This window comes from Salvelinus fontinalis, chromosome 26 (genome assembly GCF_029448725.1).
Source record: "Salvelinus fontinalis isolate EN_2023a chromosome 26, ASM2944872v1, whole genome shotgun sequence".
NCBI lineage: Eukaryota > Metazoa > Chordata > Actinopteri > Salmoniformes > Salmonidae > Salvelinus > Salvelinus fontinalis.
This window is the reverse complement of record NC_074690.1, coordinates 9,099,407-9,122,410: the sequence shown is the minus strand read 5'-3', so window position 1 is coordinate 9,122,410 and position 23,004 is coordinate 9,099,407. Positions and strand designations below refer to the sequence as shown.

Here is a 23,004-nt window from a genome sequence, read left to right as displayed (position 1 = left end):
TTATCAGCCCTCTACTGTATTATCAGCCCTCTACTGTATTATCAGCCCTCTACTGTATTATCAGCCCCCTACTGTATTATCGGCCCTCTACTGTATTATCAGCCCCCTACTGTATCATCAGCCCTCTACTGTATTATCAGCCCTCTACTGTATTATCAGCCCTCTACTGTATTATCAGCCCTCTACTGTATTATCAGCCCCATACTGTATTATCAGCCCTCTACTGTATTATCAGCCCCCCACTGTATTATCAGCCCTCTACTGTATCCTCTACTGTATTATCAGCCCCCTACTGTATTATCAGCCCTCTACTGTATCCTCTACTGTATTATCAGCCCCCTACTGTATTATCAGCCCTCTACTGTATTATCAGCCCTCTACTGTATTATCAGCCCTCTACTGTATTATCAGCCCTCTACTGTATTATCAGCCCTCTACTGTATCCTCCACTGTATTATCAGCCCCATACTGTATTATCAGCCCTCTACTGTATTATCAGCCCTCTACTGTATCCTCTACTGTATTATCAGCCCCCTACTGTATTATCAGCCCTCTACTGTATCCTCTACTGTATTATCAGCCCCCTACTGTATTATCAGCCCTCTACTGTATTATCAGCCCTCTACTGTATTATCAGCCCTCTACTGTATTATCAGCCCTCTACTGTATTATATCAGCCCTCTACTGTATTATCAGCCCTCTACTGTATTATCAGCCCCCTACTGTATTATCAGCCCTCTACTGTATTATCAGCCCTCTACTGTATTATCAGCCCTCTTCCTGTATTATCAGCCCTCTACTGTATTATCAGCCCTCTACTGTATTATCTACTGTATTATCAGCCCTCTACTGTATTATCAGCCCCCTACTGTATTATCAGCCCCTTACTGTATTATCAGCCCTCTACTGTATCCTCTACTGTATTATCAGCCCTCTACTGTATTATCAGCCCCCTACTGTATTATCAGCCCTCTACTGTATTATCAGCCCTCTACTGTATTATCAGTCCTCTACTGTATTATCAGCCCTCTACTGTATTATCAGCCCTCTACTGTATTATCAGCCCTCTACTGTATTATCAGCCCTCTACTGTATTATCAGCCCTCTACTGTATTATCAGCCCTCTACTGTATTATCAGCCCTCTACTGTATTATCGGCCCCCTACTGTATTATCAGCCCTCTACTGTATTATCAGCCCCCTACTGTATTATCAGCCTTCGACTGTATTATCAGCCCTCTACTGTATTATCAGCCCCCTACTGTATTATCAGCCCCCTACTGTATTATCAGCCCTCTACTGTATTATCAGCCCTCTACTGTATTATCAGCCCTCTACTGTATTATCAGCCCTCTACTGTATTATCAGCCCTCTACTGTATTATCAGCCCTCTACTGTATTATCAGCCCCCTACTGTATTATCAGCCCTCTACTGTATTATCAGCCCTCTACTGTATTATCAGCCCTCTACTGTATTATCAGCCCTCTACTGTATTATCAGCCCCATACTGTATTATCAGCCATCTACTGTATTATCAGCCCCCTACTGTATTATCAGCCCTCTACTGTATCCTCTACTGTATTATCAGCCCCCTACTGTATCCTCTACTGTATTATCAGCCCCATACTGTATTATCAGCCCTCTACTGTATTATCAGCCCTCTACTGTATCCTCTACTGTATTATCAGCCCCCTACTGTATTATCAGCCCTCTACTGTATTATCAGCCCCCTACTGTATTATCAGCCCTCTACTGTATTATCAGCCCTCTACTGTATTATCAGTACCCTACTGTATTATCAGCCCTCTACTGTATTATCAGCCCTCTACTGTATTATCAGCCCTCTACTGTATTATCAGCCCTCTACTGTATTATCAGCCCCCTACTGTATTATCAGCCCTCTACTGTATCCTCTACTGTATTATCAGCCCTCTACTGTATTATCAGCCCTCTACTGTATTATCAGCCCTCTACTGTATTATCAGTCCTCTACTGTATTATCAGCCCTCTACTGTATTATCAGCCCTCTACTGTATTATCAGCCCTCTACTGTATTATCAGCCCTCTACTGTATTATCAGCCCTCTACTGTATTATCAGCCCTCTACTGTATCCTCTACTGTATTATCAGCCCTCTACTGTATTATCAGCCCTCTACTGTATTATCAGCCCTCTACTGTATTATCAGCCCTCTACTGTATTATCAGCCCTCTACTGTATTATCAGCCCCCTACTGTATTATCAGCCCTCTACTGTATCCTCTACTGTATTATCAGCCCTCTACTGTATTATCAGCCCTCTACTGTATTATCAGCCCTCTACTGTATCCTCTACTATATTATCAGCCCCCTACTGTATTATCAGCCCTCTACTGTATCCTCTACTGTATTATCAGCCCTCTACTGTATTATCAGCCCTCTACTGTATTATCAGCCCTCTACTGTATTATCAGCCCTCTACTGTATTATCAGCCCCCTACTGTATTATCAGCCCCCTACTGTATTATCAGCCCTCTACTGTATTATCAGCCCTCTACTGTATTATCAGCCCTCTACTGTATTATCAGCCCTATACTGTATTATCAGCCCTCTACTGTATCTACTCTTCTCCACTGTGTTTCCTATCCAGTCCTTCTCCACTGTGTTTCCTATCCAGTCCTTCTCCACTGTGTTTCCTATCCAGTCCTTCTCCACTGTGTTTCCTATCCAGTCCTTCTCCACTGTGTTTCCTATCCAGTCCTTCTCCACTGTGTGTTTCCTATCCAGTCCTTCTCCACTGTGTTTCCTATCCAGTCCTTCTCCACTGTGTTTCCTATCCAGTCCTTCTCCACTGTGTTTCCTATCCAGTCCTTCTCCACTGTGTTTCCTATCCAGTCCTTCTCCACTGTGTGTTTCCTATCCAGTCCTTCTCCACTGTGTTTCCTATCCAGTCCTTCTCCTCTGTGTTTCCTATCCAGTCCTTCTCCACTGTGTGTTTCCTATCCAGTCCTTCTCCACTGTGTTTCCTATCCAGTCCTTCTCCACTGTGTTTCCTATCCAGTCCTTCTCCACTGTGTGTTTCCTATCCAGTCCTTCTCCACTGTGTTTCCTATCCAGTCCTTCTCCACTGTGTTTCCTATCCCGTCCTTCTCCACTGTGTTTCCTATCCAGTCCTTCTCCACTGTGTTTCCTATCCAGTCCTTCTCCACTGTGTTTCCTATCCAGTCCTTCTCCACTGTGTGTTTCCTATCCAGTCCTTCTCCACTGTGTGTTTCCTATCCAGTCCTTCTCCACTGTGTTTCCTATCCAGTCCTTCTCCACTGTGTTTCCTATCCAGTCCTTCTCCACTGTGTTTCCTATCCAGTCCTTCTCCACTGTGTGTTTCCTATCCAGTCCTTCTCCACTGTGTGTTTCCTATCCAGTCCTTCTCCACTGTGTTTCCTATCCAGTCCTTCTCCACTGTGTTTCCTATCCAGTCCTTCTCCACTGTGTTTCCTATCCAGCCCTTCTCCACTGTGTTTCCTATCCAGTCCTTCTCCACTGTGTTTCCTATCCAGTCCTTCTCCACTGTGTGTTTCCTATCCAGTCCTTCTCCACTGTGTGTTTCCTATCCAGTCCTTCTCCACTGTGTGTTTCCTATCCAGTCCTTCTCCACTGTGTGTTTCCTATCCAGTCCTTCTCCACTGTGTGTTTCCTATCCAGTCCTTCTCCACTGTGTTTCCTATCCAGTCATCTCCACTGTGTTTCCTATCCAGTCCTTCTCCACTGTGTTTCCTATCCAGTCCTTCTCCACTGTGTTTCCTATCCAGTCCTTCTCCACTGTGTGTTTCCTATCCAGTCCTTCTCCACTGTGTTTCCTATCCAGTCCTTCTCAACTGTGTTTCCTATCCAGTCCTTCTCCACTGTGTTTCCTATCTTTCTCCACTGTGTTTCCTATCCAGTCCTTCTCCACTGTGTGTTTCCTATCCAGTCCTTCTCCACTGTGTTTCCTATCCAGTACTTCTCCACTGTGTTTCCTATCCAGTCCTTCTCCACTGTGTTTCCTATCCAGTCCTTCTCCACTGTGTTTCCTATCCAGTCCTTCTCCACTGTGTTTCCTATCCAGTCCTTCTCCACTGTGTTTCCTATCCAGTCCTTCTCCACTGTGTTTCCTATCCAGTCCTTCTCCACTGTGCGTTTCCTATCCAGTCCTTCTCCACTGTGCGTTTCCTATCCAGTCCTTCTCCACTGTGTTTCCTATCCAGTCCTTCTCCACTGTGTTTCCTATCCAGTCCTTCTCCACTGTGTTTCCTATCCAGTCCTTCTCCACTGTGTTTCCTATCCAGTCCTTCTCCACTGTGTTTCCTATCCTTCTCCACTGTGTTTCCTATCCAGTCCTTCTCCACTGTGTTTCCTATGCAGTCCTTCTCCACTGTGTTTCCAGTCCTTCTCCACTGTGTTTCCTATCCAGTCCTTCTCCACTGTGTTTCCTATCCAGTTCTTCTCCACTGTGTTTCCTATCCAGTCCTTCTCCACTGTGTTTCCTATCCAGTCCTTCTCCACTCTGTTTCCTACCCAGTCCTTCTCCACTGTGTTTCCTATTCAGTCCTTCTCCACTGTGTTTCCTATCCAGTCCTTCTCCACTGTGTTTCCTATCCAGTCCTTCTCCTCTGTGTTTCCTATTCAGTCATTCTCCACTGTGTTTCCTATCCAGTCCTTCTCCACTGTGTTTCCTATCCAGTCCTTCTCCAAGGTGTTTCCTATCCAGTCCTTCTCCACTGTGTTTCCTATCCAGTCCTTCTCCACTGTGTGTTTCCTATCCAGTCCTTCTCCACTGTGTTTCCTATCCAGTCCTTCTCCACTGTGTGTTTCCTATCCAGTCCTTCTCCACTGTGTTTCCTATCCAGTCCTTCTCCACTGTGTTTCCTATCCAGTCCTTCTCCACTGTGTGTTTCCTATCCAGTCCTTCTCCACTGTGTTTCCTATCCAGTCCTTCTCCACTGTGTTTCCTATCCAGTCCTTCTCCACTGTGTGTTTCCTATCCAGTCCTTCTCCACTGTGTTTCCTATCCAGTCCTTCTCCACTGTGTGTTTCCTATCCAGTCCTTCTCCACTGTGTGTTTCCTATCCAGTCCTTCTCCACTGTGTGTTTCCTATCCAGTCCTTCTCCACTGTGTTTCCTATCCAGTCCTTCTCCACTGTGTTTCCTATCCAGTCCTTCTCCACTGTGTTTCCTATCCTTCTCCACTGTGTTTCCTATCCAGTCCTTCTCCACTGTGTTTCCTATCCAGTCCTTCTCCACTGTGTTTCCTATCCAGTCCTTCTCCACTGTGTTTCCTATCCAGTCCTTCTCCACTGTGTTTCCTATCCGGTCCTTCTCCACTGTGTGTTTCCTATCCGGTCCTTCTCCACTGTGTTTCCTATCCGGTCCTTCTCCACTGTGTGTTTCCTATCCAGTCCTTCTCCACTGTGTGTTTCCTATCCAGTCCTTCTCCACTGTGTTTCCTATCCAGTCCTTCTCCACTGTGTGTTTCCTATCCAGTCCTTCTCCACTGTGTGTTTCCTATCCAGTCCTTCTCCACTGTGTGTTTCCTATCCAGTCCTTCTCCACTGTGTGTTTCCTATCCAGTCCTTCTCCACTGTGTTTCCTATCCAGTCCTTCTCCACTGTGTTTCCTATCCAGTCCTTCTCCACTGTGTTTCCTATCCAGTCCTTCTCCACTGTGTTTCCTATCCTTCTCCACTGTGTTTCCTATCCAGTCTTTCTCCACTGTGTGTTTCCTATCCAGTCCTTCTCCACTGTGTTTCCTATCCAGTCCTTCTCCACTGTGTTTCCTATCCAGTCCTTCTCCATTGTGTTTCCTATCCAGTTCTTCTCCACTGTGTTTCCTATCCAGTTCTTCTCCACTGTGTTTCCTATCCAGTCCTTCTCCACTGTGTGTTTCCTATCCAGTCCTTCTCCACTGTGTGTTTCCTTTCCAGTCCTTCTCCACTGTGTTTCCTATCCAGTCCTTCTCCACTGTGTTTCCTATCCAGTCCTTCTCCACTGTGTTTCCTATCCAGTCCTTCTCCACTGTGTTTCCTATCCAGTCTTTCTCCACTGTGTGTTTCCTATCCTGTCTTTCTCCACTGTGTTTCCTATCCAGTCCTTCTCCACTGTGTTTCCTATCCAGTCCTTCTCCACTGTGTTTCCTATCCAGTCCTTCTCCACTGTGTTTCCTATCCAGTCCTTCTCCACTGTGTTTCCTATCCAGTCCTTCTCCACTGTGTTTCCTATCCGGTCCTTCTCCACTGTGTGTTTCCTATCCAGTCCTTCTCCACTGTGTTTCCTATCCAGTCCTTCTCCACTGTGTGTTTCCTATCCAGTCCTTCTCCACTGTGTGTTTCCTATCCAGTCCTTCTCCACTGTGTGTTTCCTATCCAGTCCTTCTCCACTGTGTTTCCTATCCAGTCCTTCTCCACTGTGTTTCCTATCCAGTCCTTCTCCACTGTGTTTCCTATCCTTCTCCACTGTGTTTCCTATCCAGTCCTTCTCCACTGTGTTTCCTATCCAGTCCTTCTCCACTGTGTTTCCTATCCAGTCCTTCTCCACTGTGTTTCCTATCCAGTCCTTCTCCACTGTGTTTCCTATCCAGTCCTTCTCCACTGTGTTTCCTATCCGGTCCTTCTCCACTGTGTGTTTCCTATCCGGTCCTTCTCCACTGTGTTTCCTATCCGGTCCTTCTCCACTGTGTGTTTCCTATCCAGTCCTTCTCCACTGTGTGTTTCCTATCCAGTCCTTCTCCACTGTGTTTCCTATCCAGTCCTTCTCCACTGTGTGTTTCCTATCCAGTCCTTCTCCACTGTGTGTTTCCTATCCAGTCCTTCTCCACTGTGTGTTTCCTATCCAGTCCTTCTCCACTGTGTTTCCTATCCAGTCCTTCTCCACTGTGTTTCCTATCCAGTCCTTCTCCACTGTGTTTCCTATCCAGTCCTTCTCCACTGTGTTTCCTATCCTTCTCCACTGTGTTTCCTATCCAGTCTTTCTCCACTGTGTGTTTCCTATCCAGTCCTTCTCCACTGTGTTTCCTATCCAGTCCTTCTCCACTGTGTTTCCTATCCAGTCCTTCTCCATTGTGTTTCCTATCCAGTTCTTCTCCACTGTGTTTCCTATCCAGTTCTTCTCCACTGTGTTTCCTATCCAGTCCTTCTCCACTGTGTGTTTCCTATCCAGTCCTTCTCCACTGTGTGTTTCCTTTCCAGTCCTTCTCCACTGTGTTTCCTATCCAGTCCTTCTCCACTGTGTTTCCTATCCAGTCCTTCTCCACTGTGTTTCCTATCCAGTCCTTCTCCACTGTGTTTCCTATCCAGTCTTTCTCCACTGTGTGTTTCCTATCCTGTCTTTCTCCACTGTGTTTCCTATCCAGTCCTTCTCCACTGTGTTTCCTATCCAGTCCTTCTCCACTGTGTTTCCTATCCAGTCCTTCTCCACTGTGTTTCCTATCCAGTCCTTCTCCACTGTGTTTCCTATCCGGTCCTTCTCCACTGTGTTTCCTATCCGGTCCTTCTCCACTGTGTGTTTCCTATCCGGTCCTTCTCCACTGTGTTTCCTATCCGGTCCTTCGCCACTGTGTGTTTCCTATCCAGTCCTTCTCCACTGTGTGTTTCCTATCCAGTCCTTCTCCACTGTGTTTCCTATCCAGTCCTTCTCCACTGTGTGTTTCCTATCCAGTCCTTCTCCACTGTGTGTTTCCTATCCAGTCCTTCTCCACTGTGTGTTTCCTATCCAGTCCTTCTCCACTGTGTGTTTCCTATCCAGTCCTTCTCCACTGTGTTTCCTATCCAGTCCTTCTCCACTGTGTGTTTCCTATCCAGTCCTTCTCCACTGTGTGTTTCCTATCCAGTCCTTCTCCACTGTGTGTTTCCTATCCAGTCCTTCTCCACTGTGTGTTTCCTATCCAGTCCTTCTCCACTGTGTGTTTCCTATCCAGTCCTTCTCCACTGTGTGTTTCCTATCCAGTCCTTCTCCACTGTGTGTTTCCTATCCAGTCCTTCTCCACTGTGTGTTTCCTATCCAGTCCTTCTCCACTGTGTTTCCTATCCAGTCAATCTCCACTGTGTGTTTCCTATCCAGTCCTTCTCCACTGTGTTTCCTATCCAGTCCTTCTCCACTGTGTTTCCTATCCAGTCCTTCTCCACTGTGTTTCCTATCCAGTCCTTCTCCACTGTGTTTCCTATCCAGTCCTTCTCCACTATGTTTCCTATCCAGTCCTTCTCCACTGTGTTTCCTATCCTTCTCCACTGTGTTTCCTATCCAGTCCTTCTCCACTGTGTTTCCTATCCAGTCCTTCTCCACTGTGTTTCCTATCCAGTCCTTCTCCACTGTGTTTCCTATCCAGTCCTTCTCCACTGTGTGTTTCCTATCCAGTCCTTCTCCACCGTGTTTCCTATCCAGTCCTTCTCCACTGTGTTTCCTATCCAGTCCTTCTCCACTGTGTTTCCTATCCGGTCCTTCTCCACTGTGTTTCCTATCCAGTCCTTCTCCACTGTGTTTCCTATCCAGTCCTTCTCCACTGTGTTTCCTATCCAGTCCTTCTCCACTGTGTTTCCTATCCAGTCCTTCTCCACTGTGTGTTTCCTATCCAGTCCTTCTCCACTGTGTTTCCTATCCAGTCAATCTCCACTGTGTGTTTCCTATCCAGTCCTTCTCCACTGTGTTTCCTATCCAGTCCTTCTCCACTGTGTGTTTCCTATCCAGTCCTTCTCCACTGTGTTTCCTATCCAGTCCTTCTCCACTGTGTTTCCTATCCAGTCCTTCTCCACTGTGTTTCCTATCCAGTCCTTCTCCACTGTGTTTCCTATCCAGTCCTTCTCCACTGTGTTTCCTATCCAGTCCTTCTCCACTGTGTTTCCTATCCAGTCCTTCTCCACTGTGTGTTTCCTATCCAGTCCTTCTCCACTGTGTTTCCTATCCAGTCCTTCTCCACTGTGTTTCCTATCCAGTCCTTCTCCACTGTGTTTCCTATCCAGTCCTTCTTCACTGTGTTTCCTATCCAGTCCTTCTCCACTGTGTTTCCTATCCAGTCCTTCTCCACTGTGTTTCCTATCCAGTCCTTCTTCACTGTGTTTCCTATCCAGTCCTTCTCCACTGTGTTTCCTATCCAGTCCTTCTCCACTGTGTTTCCTATCCAGTCCTTCTCCACTGTGTTTCCTATCCAGTCCTTCTCCACTGTGTTTCCTATCCAGTCCTTCTCCACTGTGTGTTTCCTATCCAGTCCTTCTCCACTGTGTTTCCTATCCAGTCCTTCTCCACTGTGTTTCCTATCCAGTCCTTCTCCACTGTGTGTTTCCTATCCAGTCCTTCTCCACTGTGTTTCCTATCCTTCTCCACTGTGTGTGAGTGTCCTGGTTTACTCACCACCGGCAGGAGGAGAACGGCAATCAGCAGGAGGCCTCGCATCTTGACCAGAGAGATGTACAGCAAGGTGTGTGTTCCAAGTAATCCACAGAAAAAGCTCCTGTCAGCTCGACTGCACTCCAACAGTCATTAGAACACAGAGGGTCTGAAACAGAGACAAGGACCTGACATTAGACCTAATATCAAATCAAATCAAATGTATTTATATAGCCCTTCTTAGATCAGCTGATATCTCAAAGTGCTGTACAGAGACCCAGCCTAAAACACCAAACAGCAAGCAATGCAGGTGTAGAAGCACGGTGGCTAGGAAAAACTAGAAAGGCCAAAACCTAGGAAGAAACCTAGAGAGGAACCAGGCTATGAGGGGTGGCCAGTCCTCTTCTGGCTGTGCCGGGTGGAGATTATAACAGAACATGGCCAAGATGTTCAAATGTTCATAAATGACCAGCATGGTCAAATAATAATAATCACAGTAGTTGTCGAGGGTGTAGCAAGTCAGCACCTCAGGAGTAAATGTCAGTTGGCTTTTCATAGCCGATCATTCAGAGTATCTCTACCGCTCCTGCTGTCTCTAGAGAGTTGAAAACAGCAGGTCTGGGACAGGTAGCAATATGAAGACATTAGAACACAAACATAGGGTATACTCTACTGTTTAGTCCTCTACAGTCCTCTACTCTACTGTTTAGTCCTCTACAGTCCTCTACTCTACTGTTTAGTCCTCTACTCTCCTGTTTAGTCCTCTACTCTCCTGTTTAGTCCTCTACAGTCCTATACTCTACTGTTTAGTCCTCTACAGTCCTCTACTCTACTGTTTAGTCCTCTACAGTCCTCTACTCTCCTGTTTAGTCCTCTACAGTCCTCTACTCTCCTGTTTAGTCCTCTGCAGTCCTCTACTGTTTAGTCCTCTACAGTCCTCTACTCTCCTGTTTAGTCCTCTACTCTACTGTTTAGTCCTGTACAGTCCTCTACTCTACTGTTTAGTCCTCTACAGTCCTCTACTCTACTGTTTAGTCCTCTACAGTCCTCTACTCTACTGTTTAGTCCTCTACAGTCCTCTACTCTACTGTTTATTCCTCTACAGTCCTCTACTCTACTGTTTAGTCCTCTACAGTCCTCTACTCTACTGTTTAGTCCTCTACAGTCCTCTACTCTACTGTTTAGTCCTCTACAGTCCTCTACTCTACTGTTTATTCCTCTACAGTCCTCTACTCTACTGTTTAGTCCTCTACAGTCCTCTACTCTACTGTTTAGTCCTCTACAGTCCTCTACTCTACTGTTTAGTCCTCTACAGTCCTCTACTCTACTGTTTAGTCCTCTACAGTCCTCTACTCTCCTGTTTAGTCCTCTACTCTACTGTTTAGTCCTCTACAGTCCTCTACTCTCCTGTTTAGTCCTCTACAGTCCTCTACTCTACTGTTTAGTCCTCTACAGTCCTCTACTCTATTGTTTAGTCCTCTACTCTACTGTTTAGTCCTCTACAGTCCTCTACTCTACTGTTTATTCCTCTACAGTCCTCTACTCTACTGTTTAGTCCTCTACAGTCCTCTACTCTACTGTTTAGTCCTCTACTCTACTGTTTAGTCCTCTACTCTACTGTTTAGTCCTCTACAGTCCTCTACTCTACTGTTTAGTCCTCTACAGTCCTCTACTCTCCTGTTTAGTCCTCTACAGTCCTCTACTCTACTGTTTAGTCCTCTACAGTCCTCTACTCTACTGTTTATTCCTCTACAGTCCTCTACTCTACTGTTTAGTCCTCTACTCTACTGTTTAGTCCTCTACAGTCCTCTACTCTCCTATTTAGTCCTCTACTCTCCTATTTAGTCCTCTACTCTACTGTTTAGTCCTCTACTCTACTGTTTAGTCCTCTACAGTCCTCTACTCTCCTATTTAGTCCTCTACTCTACTGTTTAGTCTTCTACTCTACTGTTTAGTCCTCTACTCTACTGTTTAGTCCTCTACAGTCCTCTACTCTCCTATTTAGTCCTCTACTCTACTGTTTAGTCCTCTACTCTACTGTTTAGTCCTCTACTCTACTGTTTAGTCCTCTACAGTCCTCTACTCTACTGTTTAGTCCTCTACTCTACTGTTTAGTCCTCTACAGTCCTCTACTCTACTGTTTAGTCCTCTACAGTCCTCTACTCTACTGTTTAGTCCTCTACAGTCCTCTACTCTACTGTTTAGTCCTCTACTCTCCTGTTTAGTCCTCTACTCTACTGTTTAGTCCTCTACAGTCCTCTACTCTCCTGTTTAGTCCTCTACAGTCCTCTACTGTTTAGTCCTCTACTCCACTGTTTAGTCCTCTACAGTCCTCTACTCTACTGTTTAGTCCTCTACAGTCCTCTACTCTCCTGTTTATTCCTCTACAGTCCTCTACTGTCCTGTTTAGTCCTCTACTCTCCTGTTTAGTCCTCTACTCTACTGTTTAGTCCTCTGCAGTCCTCTACTCTACTGTTTAGTCCTCTACAGTCCTCTACTCTACTGTTTAGTCCTCTACAGTCCTCTACTCTCCTGTTTAGTCCTCTACAGTCCTCTACTCTCCTGTTTAGTCCTCTACAGTCCTCTACTCTCCTGTTTAGTCCTCTACAGTCCTCTACTCTACTGTTTAGTCCTCTACAGTCCTCTACTCTACTGTTTAGTCCTCTACTCTCCTGTTTAGTCCTCTACTCTACTGTTTAGTCCTCTACAGTCCTCTACTCTACTGTTTAGTCCTCTACAGTCCTCTACTCTCCTGTTTATTCCTCTACTCTCCTGTTTAGTCCTCTACTCTCCTGTTTAGTCCTCTACTCTCCTGTTTAGTCCTCTACTCTCCTGTTTAGTCCTCTACAGTCCTCTACTCTCCTGTTTAGTCCTCTACTCTCCTGTTTAGTCCTCTACTCTACTGTTTAGTCCTCTACAGTCCTCTACTCTACTGTTTAGTCCTCTACAGTCCTCTACTCTCCTGTTTAGTCCTCTACAGTCCTCTACTGTTTAGTCCTCTACTCTACTGTTTAGTCCTCTACTCTACTGTTTAGTCCTCTACTCTACTGTTTAGTCCTCTACAGTCCTCTACTCTCCTGTTTAGTCCTCTACTCTCCTGTTTAGTCCTCTACTCTACTGTTTAGTCCTCTACAGTCCTCTACTCTACTGTTTAGTCCTCTACAGTCCTCTACTCTACTTCTAACAGTTGTTCTGGAACTTCTAACAGTTGTTCTGGAACTCCTAACAGTTGTTCTAGAACTTCTAACAGTTGCTCTGGAACTTCTAACAGTTGTTCTGGAACTTCTAACAGTTATTCTGGAACTTCTAACAGTTGTTCTGGAACTTCTAACAGTTATTCTGGAACTTCTAACAGTTGTTCTAGAACTTCTAACAGTTGTTCTGGAACAACTCCATAAAAAATTAGCAGCGTGGCAGTTTTCCTTAAGTTTGGTCTCGACTATGAACTGAACTTAATTATGCTTTGTGGAAGAACGTGGGATATATTGACAACATTGAGTTGTGGTGCACGATTTGATACAGCTAATGTCTCGTCGGGTTGTAGCTACTGGCTAACAGCAGCCGCTCGCTAGGTCGCTAGGACGCTCGCTAGATTATTTGTGCTTATTTGTTTGTGCTCTTATTATCAGACTTGTATGAAAAACCTTCCTTGGCAAAGTATAGCTGGCTATCTTTTCTCACTAGTTGTTGAGTCAGCTATCCAACGTTAGCTCTCCTCTGAGTGGTAACATTATAACGTATAACTGAATGTAGGATATATTGTCAAAATTGAGTTGTGGTTCACGATCTGTCCATACAGCTAGCTAGTAACGTTAACTGTTACAGTCTCGTTGATTTGTAGCTACTGGCTAGCTAGCTAACTGGCTAAAAGCAGCTTACAGTGGGGCAAAAAAGTATTTAGTCAGCCACCAATTGTGCAAGTTCTCCCACTTAAAAAGATGAGAGAGGCCTGTAACTTTCATCATAGGTACACTTCAACTATGACAGACAAAATGAGAAGAAAAAAAATCCAGAAAATCACATTGTAGGATTTTTAATGAAATTACTTGCAAATGATGGTGGAAAATAAGTATCTCCTCTGGTGTCCACTGCTTCTTACTGTATTTAGTAGTTTATACTCCTCTGGTATCAACTGCTTCTTACTGTATTTAGTAGTTTATTCTCCTCTGGTGTCTTACTGTATTTACTAGTTTATTCTCCTCTGGTGTCCACTGCTTCTTACTGTATTTACTAGTTTATTCTCCTCTGGTGTCCACTGCTTCTTACTGTATTTACCAGTTTATTATCCTCTGGTGTCCACTGCTTCTTACTGTATCTACTAGTTTATTCTCCTCTGGTGTCCACTGCTTCTTACTGTATTTACTAGTTTATTCTCCTCTGGTGTCCACTGCTTCTTACTGTATTTACCAGTTTATTCTCCTCTGGTATCAACTGCTTCTTACTGTATTTACTAGTTTATTCTCCTCTGGTGTCCACTGCTTCTTACTGTATTTACTAGTTTATTCTCCTCTGGTATCAACTGCTTCTTACTGTATTTACTAGTTTATTCTCCTCTGGTGTCAATCAATCAATCAATCAATTTTATTTTATATAGCCCTTCGTACATCAGATAATATCTCGAAGTGCTGTACAGAAACCCAGCCTAAAACCCCAAACAGCTAGAATGCAGGTGTAGAAGCACGGTGGCTAGGAAAAACTCCCTAGAAAGGCCAAAACCTAGGAAGAAACCTAGAGAGGAACCAGGCTATGAGGGGTGGCCAGTCCTCTTCTGGCTGTGCCGGGTGGAGATTATAACAGAACTATGCCAAGATGTTCAAAAATGTTCATAAGTGACAAGCATGGTCAAATAATAATCATGAATAATTTTCAGTTGGCTTTTCATAGCTGATCATTAAGAGTTGAAAAACAACAGGTCTGGGACAGGTGGCGGTTCCATAACCGCAGGCAGAACAGCTGAAACTGGAATAGCAGCAAGGCCAGGCGGACTGGGGACAGCAAGGAGTCACCACGGGCGGCAGTCCCGACGCATGGTCCTAGGGCCCAGGTCCTCCGAGAGAAAGAAAGAGAGAAGGAGAAAATTAGAGAGAGCCAAGATTTTCAAAATGTTCATAAATGACAAGCATGGTCAAATAATAATCAGGAATAAATCTCAGTTGGCTTTTCATAGCCGATCATTAAGAGTTGAAAACAGCAGGTCTGGGACAGGTAGGGGTTCCATAACCGCAGGCAGAAGAGTTGAAACTGGAATAGCAGCAAGGCCAGGCGGACTGGGGGCAGCAAGGAGTCACCACGGCCGGTAGTCCCGACGTATGGTCCTAGGGCTCAGGTCCTCCGAGAGAAAGAGAGAAGGAGAAAATTAGAGAGAGCCAAGATTTTCAAAATGTTCATAAATGACAAGCATGGTCAAATAATAATCAGGAATAAATCTCAGTTGGCTTTTCATAGCCGATCATTAAGAGTTGAAAACAGCAGGTCTGGGACAGGTAGGGGTTTTGTAACCGCAGGCAGAAACAGTTGAAACTGGAATAGCAGCAAGGCCGGGCGGACTGGGGACAGCAAGGTGTCAGCATGCCCGGTAGTCCTGACGTATGGTCCTAGGGCTCAGGTTCTCAGAGAGAAAGAGAGAACGAGAGAATTAGAGAGAGCATACTTAAATTCACACAGGACACTGGATAAGACAGGAGAAGTACTCCAGGTATAACCAACTGACCCTAGCCCCCCGACACATAAACTACTGCAGCATAAATACTGGAGGCTGAGACAGGAGCGGTCAGGAGACACTGTGGCCCCATCCGAAGAAACCCCCGGACAGGGCCAAACAGGAAGGATATAACCCCACCCACTTTGCCAAAGCACAGCCCCCACACCACTAGAGGGATACCCTCAACCACCAACTTACAATCCTGAGACAAGGCCGAGTATAGCCCACAAAGGTCTCCACCACAGCACAACCAAGGGGGGGCGCCAACCCAGACAGGAAGCTCACGTCAGCATCTCAACCCACTCAAGTGACGCACCCCTCCTAGGGACGGCATGAAAGAGCACCAGCAAGCCAGTGACTCAGCCCCAGTAACAGGGTTAGAGGCAGAGAATCCCAGTGGAGAGAGGGGAACCGGCCCTGGAGAGACAGCAAGGGTGGTTCGTTGCTCCAGAGCAGTGTCCACTGCTTCTGAGCAGGATAATGATAATGATAATGAACTTGAAAAGCAAACACACAGAGTTTAAATGATACTTCATACAGTAAATGATCCACCCTAAAATGTACCAATTGGGGAGATTTTATTGGTCCCTACGAGGTCAAATGCTATTTCTAGTGGGTTTAGGTTTCAGGTTAGAATTAGTGTTAGAATTACGTTACAGGGTTAGGGTTAGGAGCCAGGGTTAGTTTTAGGGTTAGGAGCTAGAGTTAGGTTTAGGTTTAGCTTTTTGAGAGAGAGAGATTGAATTGAATATTGAGAGAGAGAATGAACTGAAAATTGAGAGAGAGAGATTGAATTGAATATTGAGAGAGAGAGATTGAACTGAATATTGAGAGAGAGAGATTGAACTGAATATTGAGAGAGAGAATGAACTGAATATTGAGAGAGAGAATGAACTGAATATTGAGAGAGAGATTGAACTGAATATTGAGAGAGAGAATGAACTGAATATTGAGAGAGAGATTGAACTGAATATTGAGAGAGAGAGAATGAACTGAATAATATATTACTATTTCAAAGGAGAGCCTTTATATATATAATTTTTTATCAAAATGTGTTTTTTTTTGGCAGAAATGCCTTCTCGAACATGTGAACTTTCATGTGCCTTAATAACAAACATGAATGCCATCTGTAAATAGAAATACAATTGTTAAATTATGAGCCTAGTTGGTTAAGCCACAGAAAAAGTGGGGGTAACCTTCCCACTAGCCATGATTGGCTGAGATAATGAGTGGGCTGGACATGCCAAGAGATGCGTTGGGATTGGTCTGCCATATAGCATGTCTCTGTCTATTTGAGCTGGTCAGTATGTCTGTCTAACGCAGCTTTTTTATGTGTATTAAAACTGCATCAGTGTTGCTCTCCACTTTCTGGAGTTATTGCCAATGAAAAAGTGATAAAAGTAGTTTGACATATCAGTGGGCTTTGTGAGCCATCTGATTCAATGAATGGAGCCGAGTTGGCTTTTTCCCCAAAACAATTCATTTAAGGTGCCCCAAAGCTTTATACTATCATTCTTTATCTAATTTATCTTTGTTTCATAGTGTAGTTTCTTTTTCTTTTTTTTCTCCTTTAGTTTAGTCACATGATTTCTTAATTTGCAGTACATTTGCCAATCAGTTGGGCTGCCAGACTTAATTGTCATACCTTTTTCGTCCTCTCTCTCAATCATACAATTTTTCAATCCCTCATCAATCCAAGGGGATTTAACAGTTTTTACAGTCATTTTCTTAATGGGTGCTTCTTTGCATGCACATATATCACTGTATCATCTGCACACATTTGAACTACAGACCCAGGACAGACAGAAGGCAGGTCACTAATGTACAGACTGAACTACAGACCCAGTACAGACTGAAGGCAGATCACTAATGTACAGACTGAACTACAGACCCAGGACAGACTGAAGGCAGGTCACTAATGTACAGACTGAACTACAGACCCAGTACAGACCGAAGGCAGATCATTAATGTACAGGCTGAACTACAGACCCAGTACAGACAGAAGGCAGATCATTAATGTACAGGCTGAACTACAGACCCAGTACAGACAGAAGGCAGATCATTAATGTACAGGCTGAACTACAGACCCAGTACAGACAGAAGGCAGATCATTAATGTACAGGCTGAACTACAGACCCAGTACAGACAGAAGGCAGATCATTAATGTACAGGCTGAACTACAGACCCAGTACAGACTGAAGGCAGGTCACTAATGTACAGGCTGAACTACAGACCCAGTACAGACAGAAGGCAGATCATTAATGTACAGGCTGAACTACAGACCCAGTACAGACTGAAGGCAGGTCACTAATGTACAGACTGAACTACAGACCCAGTACAGACCGAAGGCAGATCATTAATGTACAGGCTGAACTACAGACCCAGTACAGACAGAAGGCAGATCATTAATGTACAGGCTGAACTACAGACCCAGTACAGACAGAAGGCAGATCATTAATGTACAGGCTGAACTACAGACCCAGTACAGACAGAAGGCAGATCATTAATGTACAGACTGAACTACAGACCCAGTACAGACCGAAGGCAGATCATTAATGTACAGGCTGAACAGGAGGGGCCCCAGTATTGACCCTTGGGGCACACCCACATCATAGCTGAGAGTGGGCGACAGCTCATTGTTCACTCTGACACACTGAATTCTGCCTTCAAGGTATGATTTCATCCATCTCAAGGCATCGGGGGAATTGTTGAACTTGGACAATTTTGTGATGAGAATCTCATGGTTAACAGTATCAACAGCCTTCCTTAGGTCCAGAAACACAGCCCCAACAACGCCCCCTTTGTCCATCTTGGACTTCACATTTTCCAGAAGAAAGCAGTTGGCCGTTTCTGTGGAGTGTTTCGCTCTGAAGCCAAACTGCATGGAGTGTAATGTGAAGGGGCTGTTGTTGAGGTGGGCAATCAGTTGTTCTGCTACACACTTTTCAACAACCTTCGACACCACAGGTAGTATACTAATGGGCCTGTAGTTACTCACGTCAGCAGGGTCGCCCGATTTAAAGATGGTCGTTATTATGGCCGACTTCCATACCCTTGGAAACACCCCGAGACCAATAGATGTGTTGGTGACCTTAGTAATGGGGCCAATGAGTGACTCTTTGTAGTTTTTAACAAAGGTAGAGTCCAGCCCAAACACATCTTTGGCTTTAGAGTTCTTTAGTGAGCTAATCACCTTGTTCACCTTTGACTCAGAAACCTCCCTTATGATGAAGACAGGTTGAGTGTAATTTACTAGCACTGAGCCCAAGAAACCAGTGGAGGGGTTCTGTGTCAGTACCCTGACAGAGTCAATAAAGTAGGAATTTAAGGCTATTGCTATTTCGACTGCATCCTGTGTTAGATTGTTATTCACCATGATTTCTTGTCTTTTTGCAGTGTTCCTATGGTCTTTCTCTGTTAACTTTTTTAGATTCTCCCAGATCAATTTAGAATTTCCCTTTGCTTCACCAATTATGTTAATAAAAAAAGTTTGCCTTGGCCTGTCTGATTTCTTTCATCACCTTATTTCTCAACATGGTAAACCTACGTCTGTCATGCTCTAAGTTGGATCTCAGGGCTATTTTTAGAGCATAATCTCGTTCGTTCATCAATTTCCAGATTTCTCCATTTAGCCAAGGAAGAGGGCTCTTTTGGCCAGGTTTGGATTTGATTTTCTTTAGGAAACCATTTAATGTAGTCTGGATTGTGGATAGAAAAACCTGACTATCAGCTTCCACATCTGTTTAGGACAAGAGATAATTCCAGTTAATTCCCTTATTAGCGTTTTCAAAATAGTTTAATTCACTCTTAGGTATTAATGACCTACGGCTCGTATGTCTGTGTGTTATTATGTTATAATTAAGTCTATGATTTAAAACAACGCCGGATTCAAAACTTCGAATTTTTCAATATAAATTATTGTACAAAATTCTTGCAACTAATAGAATGTTATATATATGGGGGATACAATCTTCCCAGCTCTGCAGATTCTGTTGTGAGGAGGCAGAGTCATTAGATCATTTCTTTTGGTATTGTCCGCATGTAGCTCGTTTTTGGTCACAGGTCCAGGAATGGCTGAAGAATTGCAACATTTGCGTAGAACTAACGCTACAGATAGCAATACTGGGGGATTTGAAAAGCCATAGTCAATCAATCAATAATAAAATTAATTATTTTAGCAAAAATGTTTATTTTTAATTTACAATCTGTAGAAGCTATGAGAATAGGAAGATTCAAATCTTTTGTGAAGCATCACAGCACAGTTGAAAAATATATGACAAATAGAAATCCGAAATGGATGATGTTGGAAGATAGATGGGAGGGGTTGGGTGGACCTGAAGGGTGGGACTAATAACAAGATAAACAATATAGGGCATACGGGATCTGTGAAATGTGTATAGGGGCGGAGCTTTTGTGAAATAGCACAGTTACAAGTGGAAATAAAATTGGATGGACAACAGAAATAGAGGAAGGACTAAGAACAAATAAGAGAGAACTATTGTAAAGTGGACTGTGTCTGTAAGATGGGTATTGTAATAGCTGTCGCTTTCCTCATCCTCGGAAGAGGTGAGGAGAGAAGGATCTTCAGACCAATATGCGGAGTCAGGGAAATATGCCATCTTTATTTATAACGAAAACTGATGACACGAAACAAAACACTTTAACAAACTACAAAATAAGAAAACGACGTACACGCAACCTGAACATAAACTTACATGGACAAACGTAAACTCACGAACAGGAACGGACATCGAAACATACGAACAGCCAAACAGCTCCAAAAGTGAATACATCTAACATAACGAAGACATCACAGGAGACAATCACCCACAAACACACAGTGAGAATGCCCTACCTAAATATGACTCTTGATTAGAGGAAAATGCAAACCACCTGCCTCTAATCAAGAGCCATACCAGGCAAACCGAAACCAACATAGAAACAGATAACATAGACTGCCCACCCAAAACACATGCCCTGACCATAACACATAAAAACTAACATAAATAGGTCAGGACTGTTACAGTACCCCCCCCCCAAGGTGCGAACGCCGGGCGCACCAGCACAAAGTCCAGGGGGGGGTCCGGGTGGGCAGTTGACCACGGTGGTGGTTCCGGTTCAGGACGCTGTCCCCATACCACCAAAGTCACTCACCTCTTCTTTCTACCCCTTCTAATGCCCACCCTAACACTACCTTCCCCTAAATAAACAGCTAGCACCAGGACAAGGGGCAGCACCGGGACAAGGGGTAGCACCGGGACAAGGGGCAGCACCAGAACAAGGGGCAGCACCAGGATAAGGACCATCACTGGAATAAGGGGCAGCACCGGGACAAGGGGCAGCACCGGGACAAGGGGCAGCACCGGGACAAGGGGCAACACCGGGACAAGGGGCAACACCGGGACAAGGGGCAACACCGGGACAAGGGGCAGATCCCGGCTGAAGGACTCTGGCAGGTCCTGTTTGGACGGCTCTGGCAGGTCCATACAGGCTGACGGCTCTCGACGCTCATGGCAGACTGACGGCTCTCGACGCTCATGGCAGACTGACGGCTCTCGACGCTCATGGCAGACTGACGGCTCTCGACGCTCATGGCAGGCTGACGGCTCTCGACGCTCATGGCGCTCTGACGGCTCTCGACGCTCATGGCGCTCTGACGGCTCTGGCTGCTCATGGCGCTCTGACGGCTCTGGCTGCTCATGGCTCTCTGACGGCTCTGGCTGCTCATGGCTCTCTGACGGCTCTGGCTGCTCATGGCTCTCTGACGGCTCTGGCTGCTCATGGCTCTCTGACGGCTCTGGCTGCTCATGGCTCTCTGGCGGCTCTGGCAGGTCCTGTCTGGTTGGCGGCTCTGGCAGATCCTGTCTGGTTGGCGGCTCTGGCAGATCCTGTCTGGCGGGCGGCTCTAGCGGCTCCTGTCTGGCTGACGGCTCTAGCGGCTCCTGTCTGGCGGATGGCTCTGTAGGCTCATGGCAGACGGGCGGCTTTGCAGGCTCATGGCAGACGGGCGGCTTTGCAGGCTCCTGGCAGACGGATGGCTCAGATGGCGCTGGGGAGACGGATGGCTCAGATGGCGCTGGGGAGACGGATGGCTCAGATGGCGCTGGGGAGACGGATGGCTCAGATGGCGCTGGGGAGACGGATGGCTCAGATGGCGCTGGGGAGACGGATGGCTCTGGCCGGATACGGCGCACTGTAGACCTGGTGCGTGGTGCCGGAACTGGAGGCACCGGGCTAATGATAAGCACCCTCCTACTAGTGCGTGGAGCAGGGACAGGGCACACTGAACTCTCAAAGCGTACTCTATACCTGGTGCGTGGTACCGGCACTGGTGGCACCTGGCTGAGGGCACGCACCTCAGGACTAGTACGGGGAGAAGTGACAGTGTGTACAGGACTTAGGAGACGCACAGGTGGCTTAGTGCGTGGGGCCGGAACTGGAGGCACTGAACTGGATACACGCACTATAGGGAGAGTGCGTGGAGGAGGAACAGGGCTCTGGAAATGCACTGGTAGCCTAGTGCGTAATGTAGGCACTGTAGGTACTAGGCTGGGGCGGGGAGGTGGCGCCGGAAATACCGGACCGTGCAGGCGTACTGGCTCTCTTGAGCATTGAGCCTGCCCAACCTTACCTGGTTGAATGCTCCCGGTCGCCCTGCCAGTGCGGCGAGGTGGAATAGCCCGCACTGGGCTATGCAGGCGAACCGGGGAAACCATGCGTAAGGCAGGTGCCATGTATGCCGGCCCGAGGAGACGCACTGGAGACCAGACGCGTTGAGCCGGCCTCATGACACCTGGCTCAATGCCCAATCTAGCCCTACCAGTGCGGGGAGGTGGAATAACCCGCACTGGGCTATGCACACGTACAGGAGACACCGTGCGCTCTACTGCGTAACACGGTGTCTGCCCGTACTCCCGCTCTCCACGGTTAGCCTGGGAAGTGGGCGCAGGTCTCCTACCTGCCCTTGGCCCACTACCCTTTAGCCCCCCCCCCCAAGAAATTTTTGGGAGTTACTCACGGGCTTTTTCGGCTTCCGTGCAAGACGAGTCCCCTCATAATTCCGGTTACGAGCTTGATTCTCCGGCTTCCATCCACGTCTCCTAGCTGCCTCCTCATACCAGCGCCGCTCCGCCTTCGCTGCTTCCAATTCCTCCTTTGGACGGCGATATTCCCCTGGTTGAGCCCAAGGTCCTCTACCGTCCAAAATCTCCTCCCAAGTCCAAAAGTCCTTATTGCTCCGTCGATTTTTCCCATACCGCTTGGTCTCTGTATTTTGGTGGGTGATTCTGTAATAGCTGTCGCTTTCCTCATCCTCGGAAGAGGTGAGGAGAGAAGGATCTTCAGACCAATATGCGGAGTCAGGGAAATATGCCATCTTTATTTATAACGAAAACTGATGACACGAAACAAAACACTTTAACAAACTACAAAATAAGAAAACGACGTACACGCAACCTGAACATAAACTTACATGGACAAACGTAAACTCACGAACAGGAACGGACATCGAAACATACGAACAGCCAAACAGCTCCAAAAGTGAATACATCTAACATAACGAAGACATCACAGGAGACAATCACCCACAAACACACAGTGAGAATGCCCTACCTAAATATGACTCTTGATTAGAGGAAAATGCAAACCACCTGCCTCTAATCAAGAGCCATACCAGGCAAACCGAAACCAACATAGAAACAGATAACATAGACTGCCCACCCAAAACACATGCCCTGACCATAACACATAAAAACTAACATAAATAGGTCAGGACTGTTACAGGTATAAGATGTATAAATTGAAGGTAAAAGCAGAAGTGTTTATTAGTTTACTCCAATTGGGGGATTGGTGGTAGGGTCGCGGGGAATAATAATAAAGGTATATTCTTTAAAAAAGTATGTATGTCTATATAGGTATGTGTATGTATATATGTATATATGTATGTCTATATAGGTATGTGTATGTATATATGTATA

General features: G+C 45.8%; 1 protein-coding gene across 4 annotated transcripts in view; it reads right to left on the bottom strand.

Moving 5' to 3' along the window:
• The window catches only part of adcyap1r1a (adenylate cyclase activating polypeptide 1a (pituitary) receptor type I), a 132,387-nt gene that overhangs the window by 104,502 nt on the left and 4,881 nt on the right, over positions 1-23,004 (bottom strand). For all 4 annotated transcript variants that reach the window (XM_055882474.1, XM_055882475.1, XM_055882473.1 and 1 more), the window contains exon 2: positions 9,352-9,496. In XM_055882474.1, coding sequence (XP_055738449.1) covers positions 9,352-9,393 — 42 coding nt within the window. In that variant the 5' untranslated portion in view covers positions 9,394-9,496. The remainder of the gene's footprint in view (positions 1-9,351; positions 9,497-23,004) is intronic.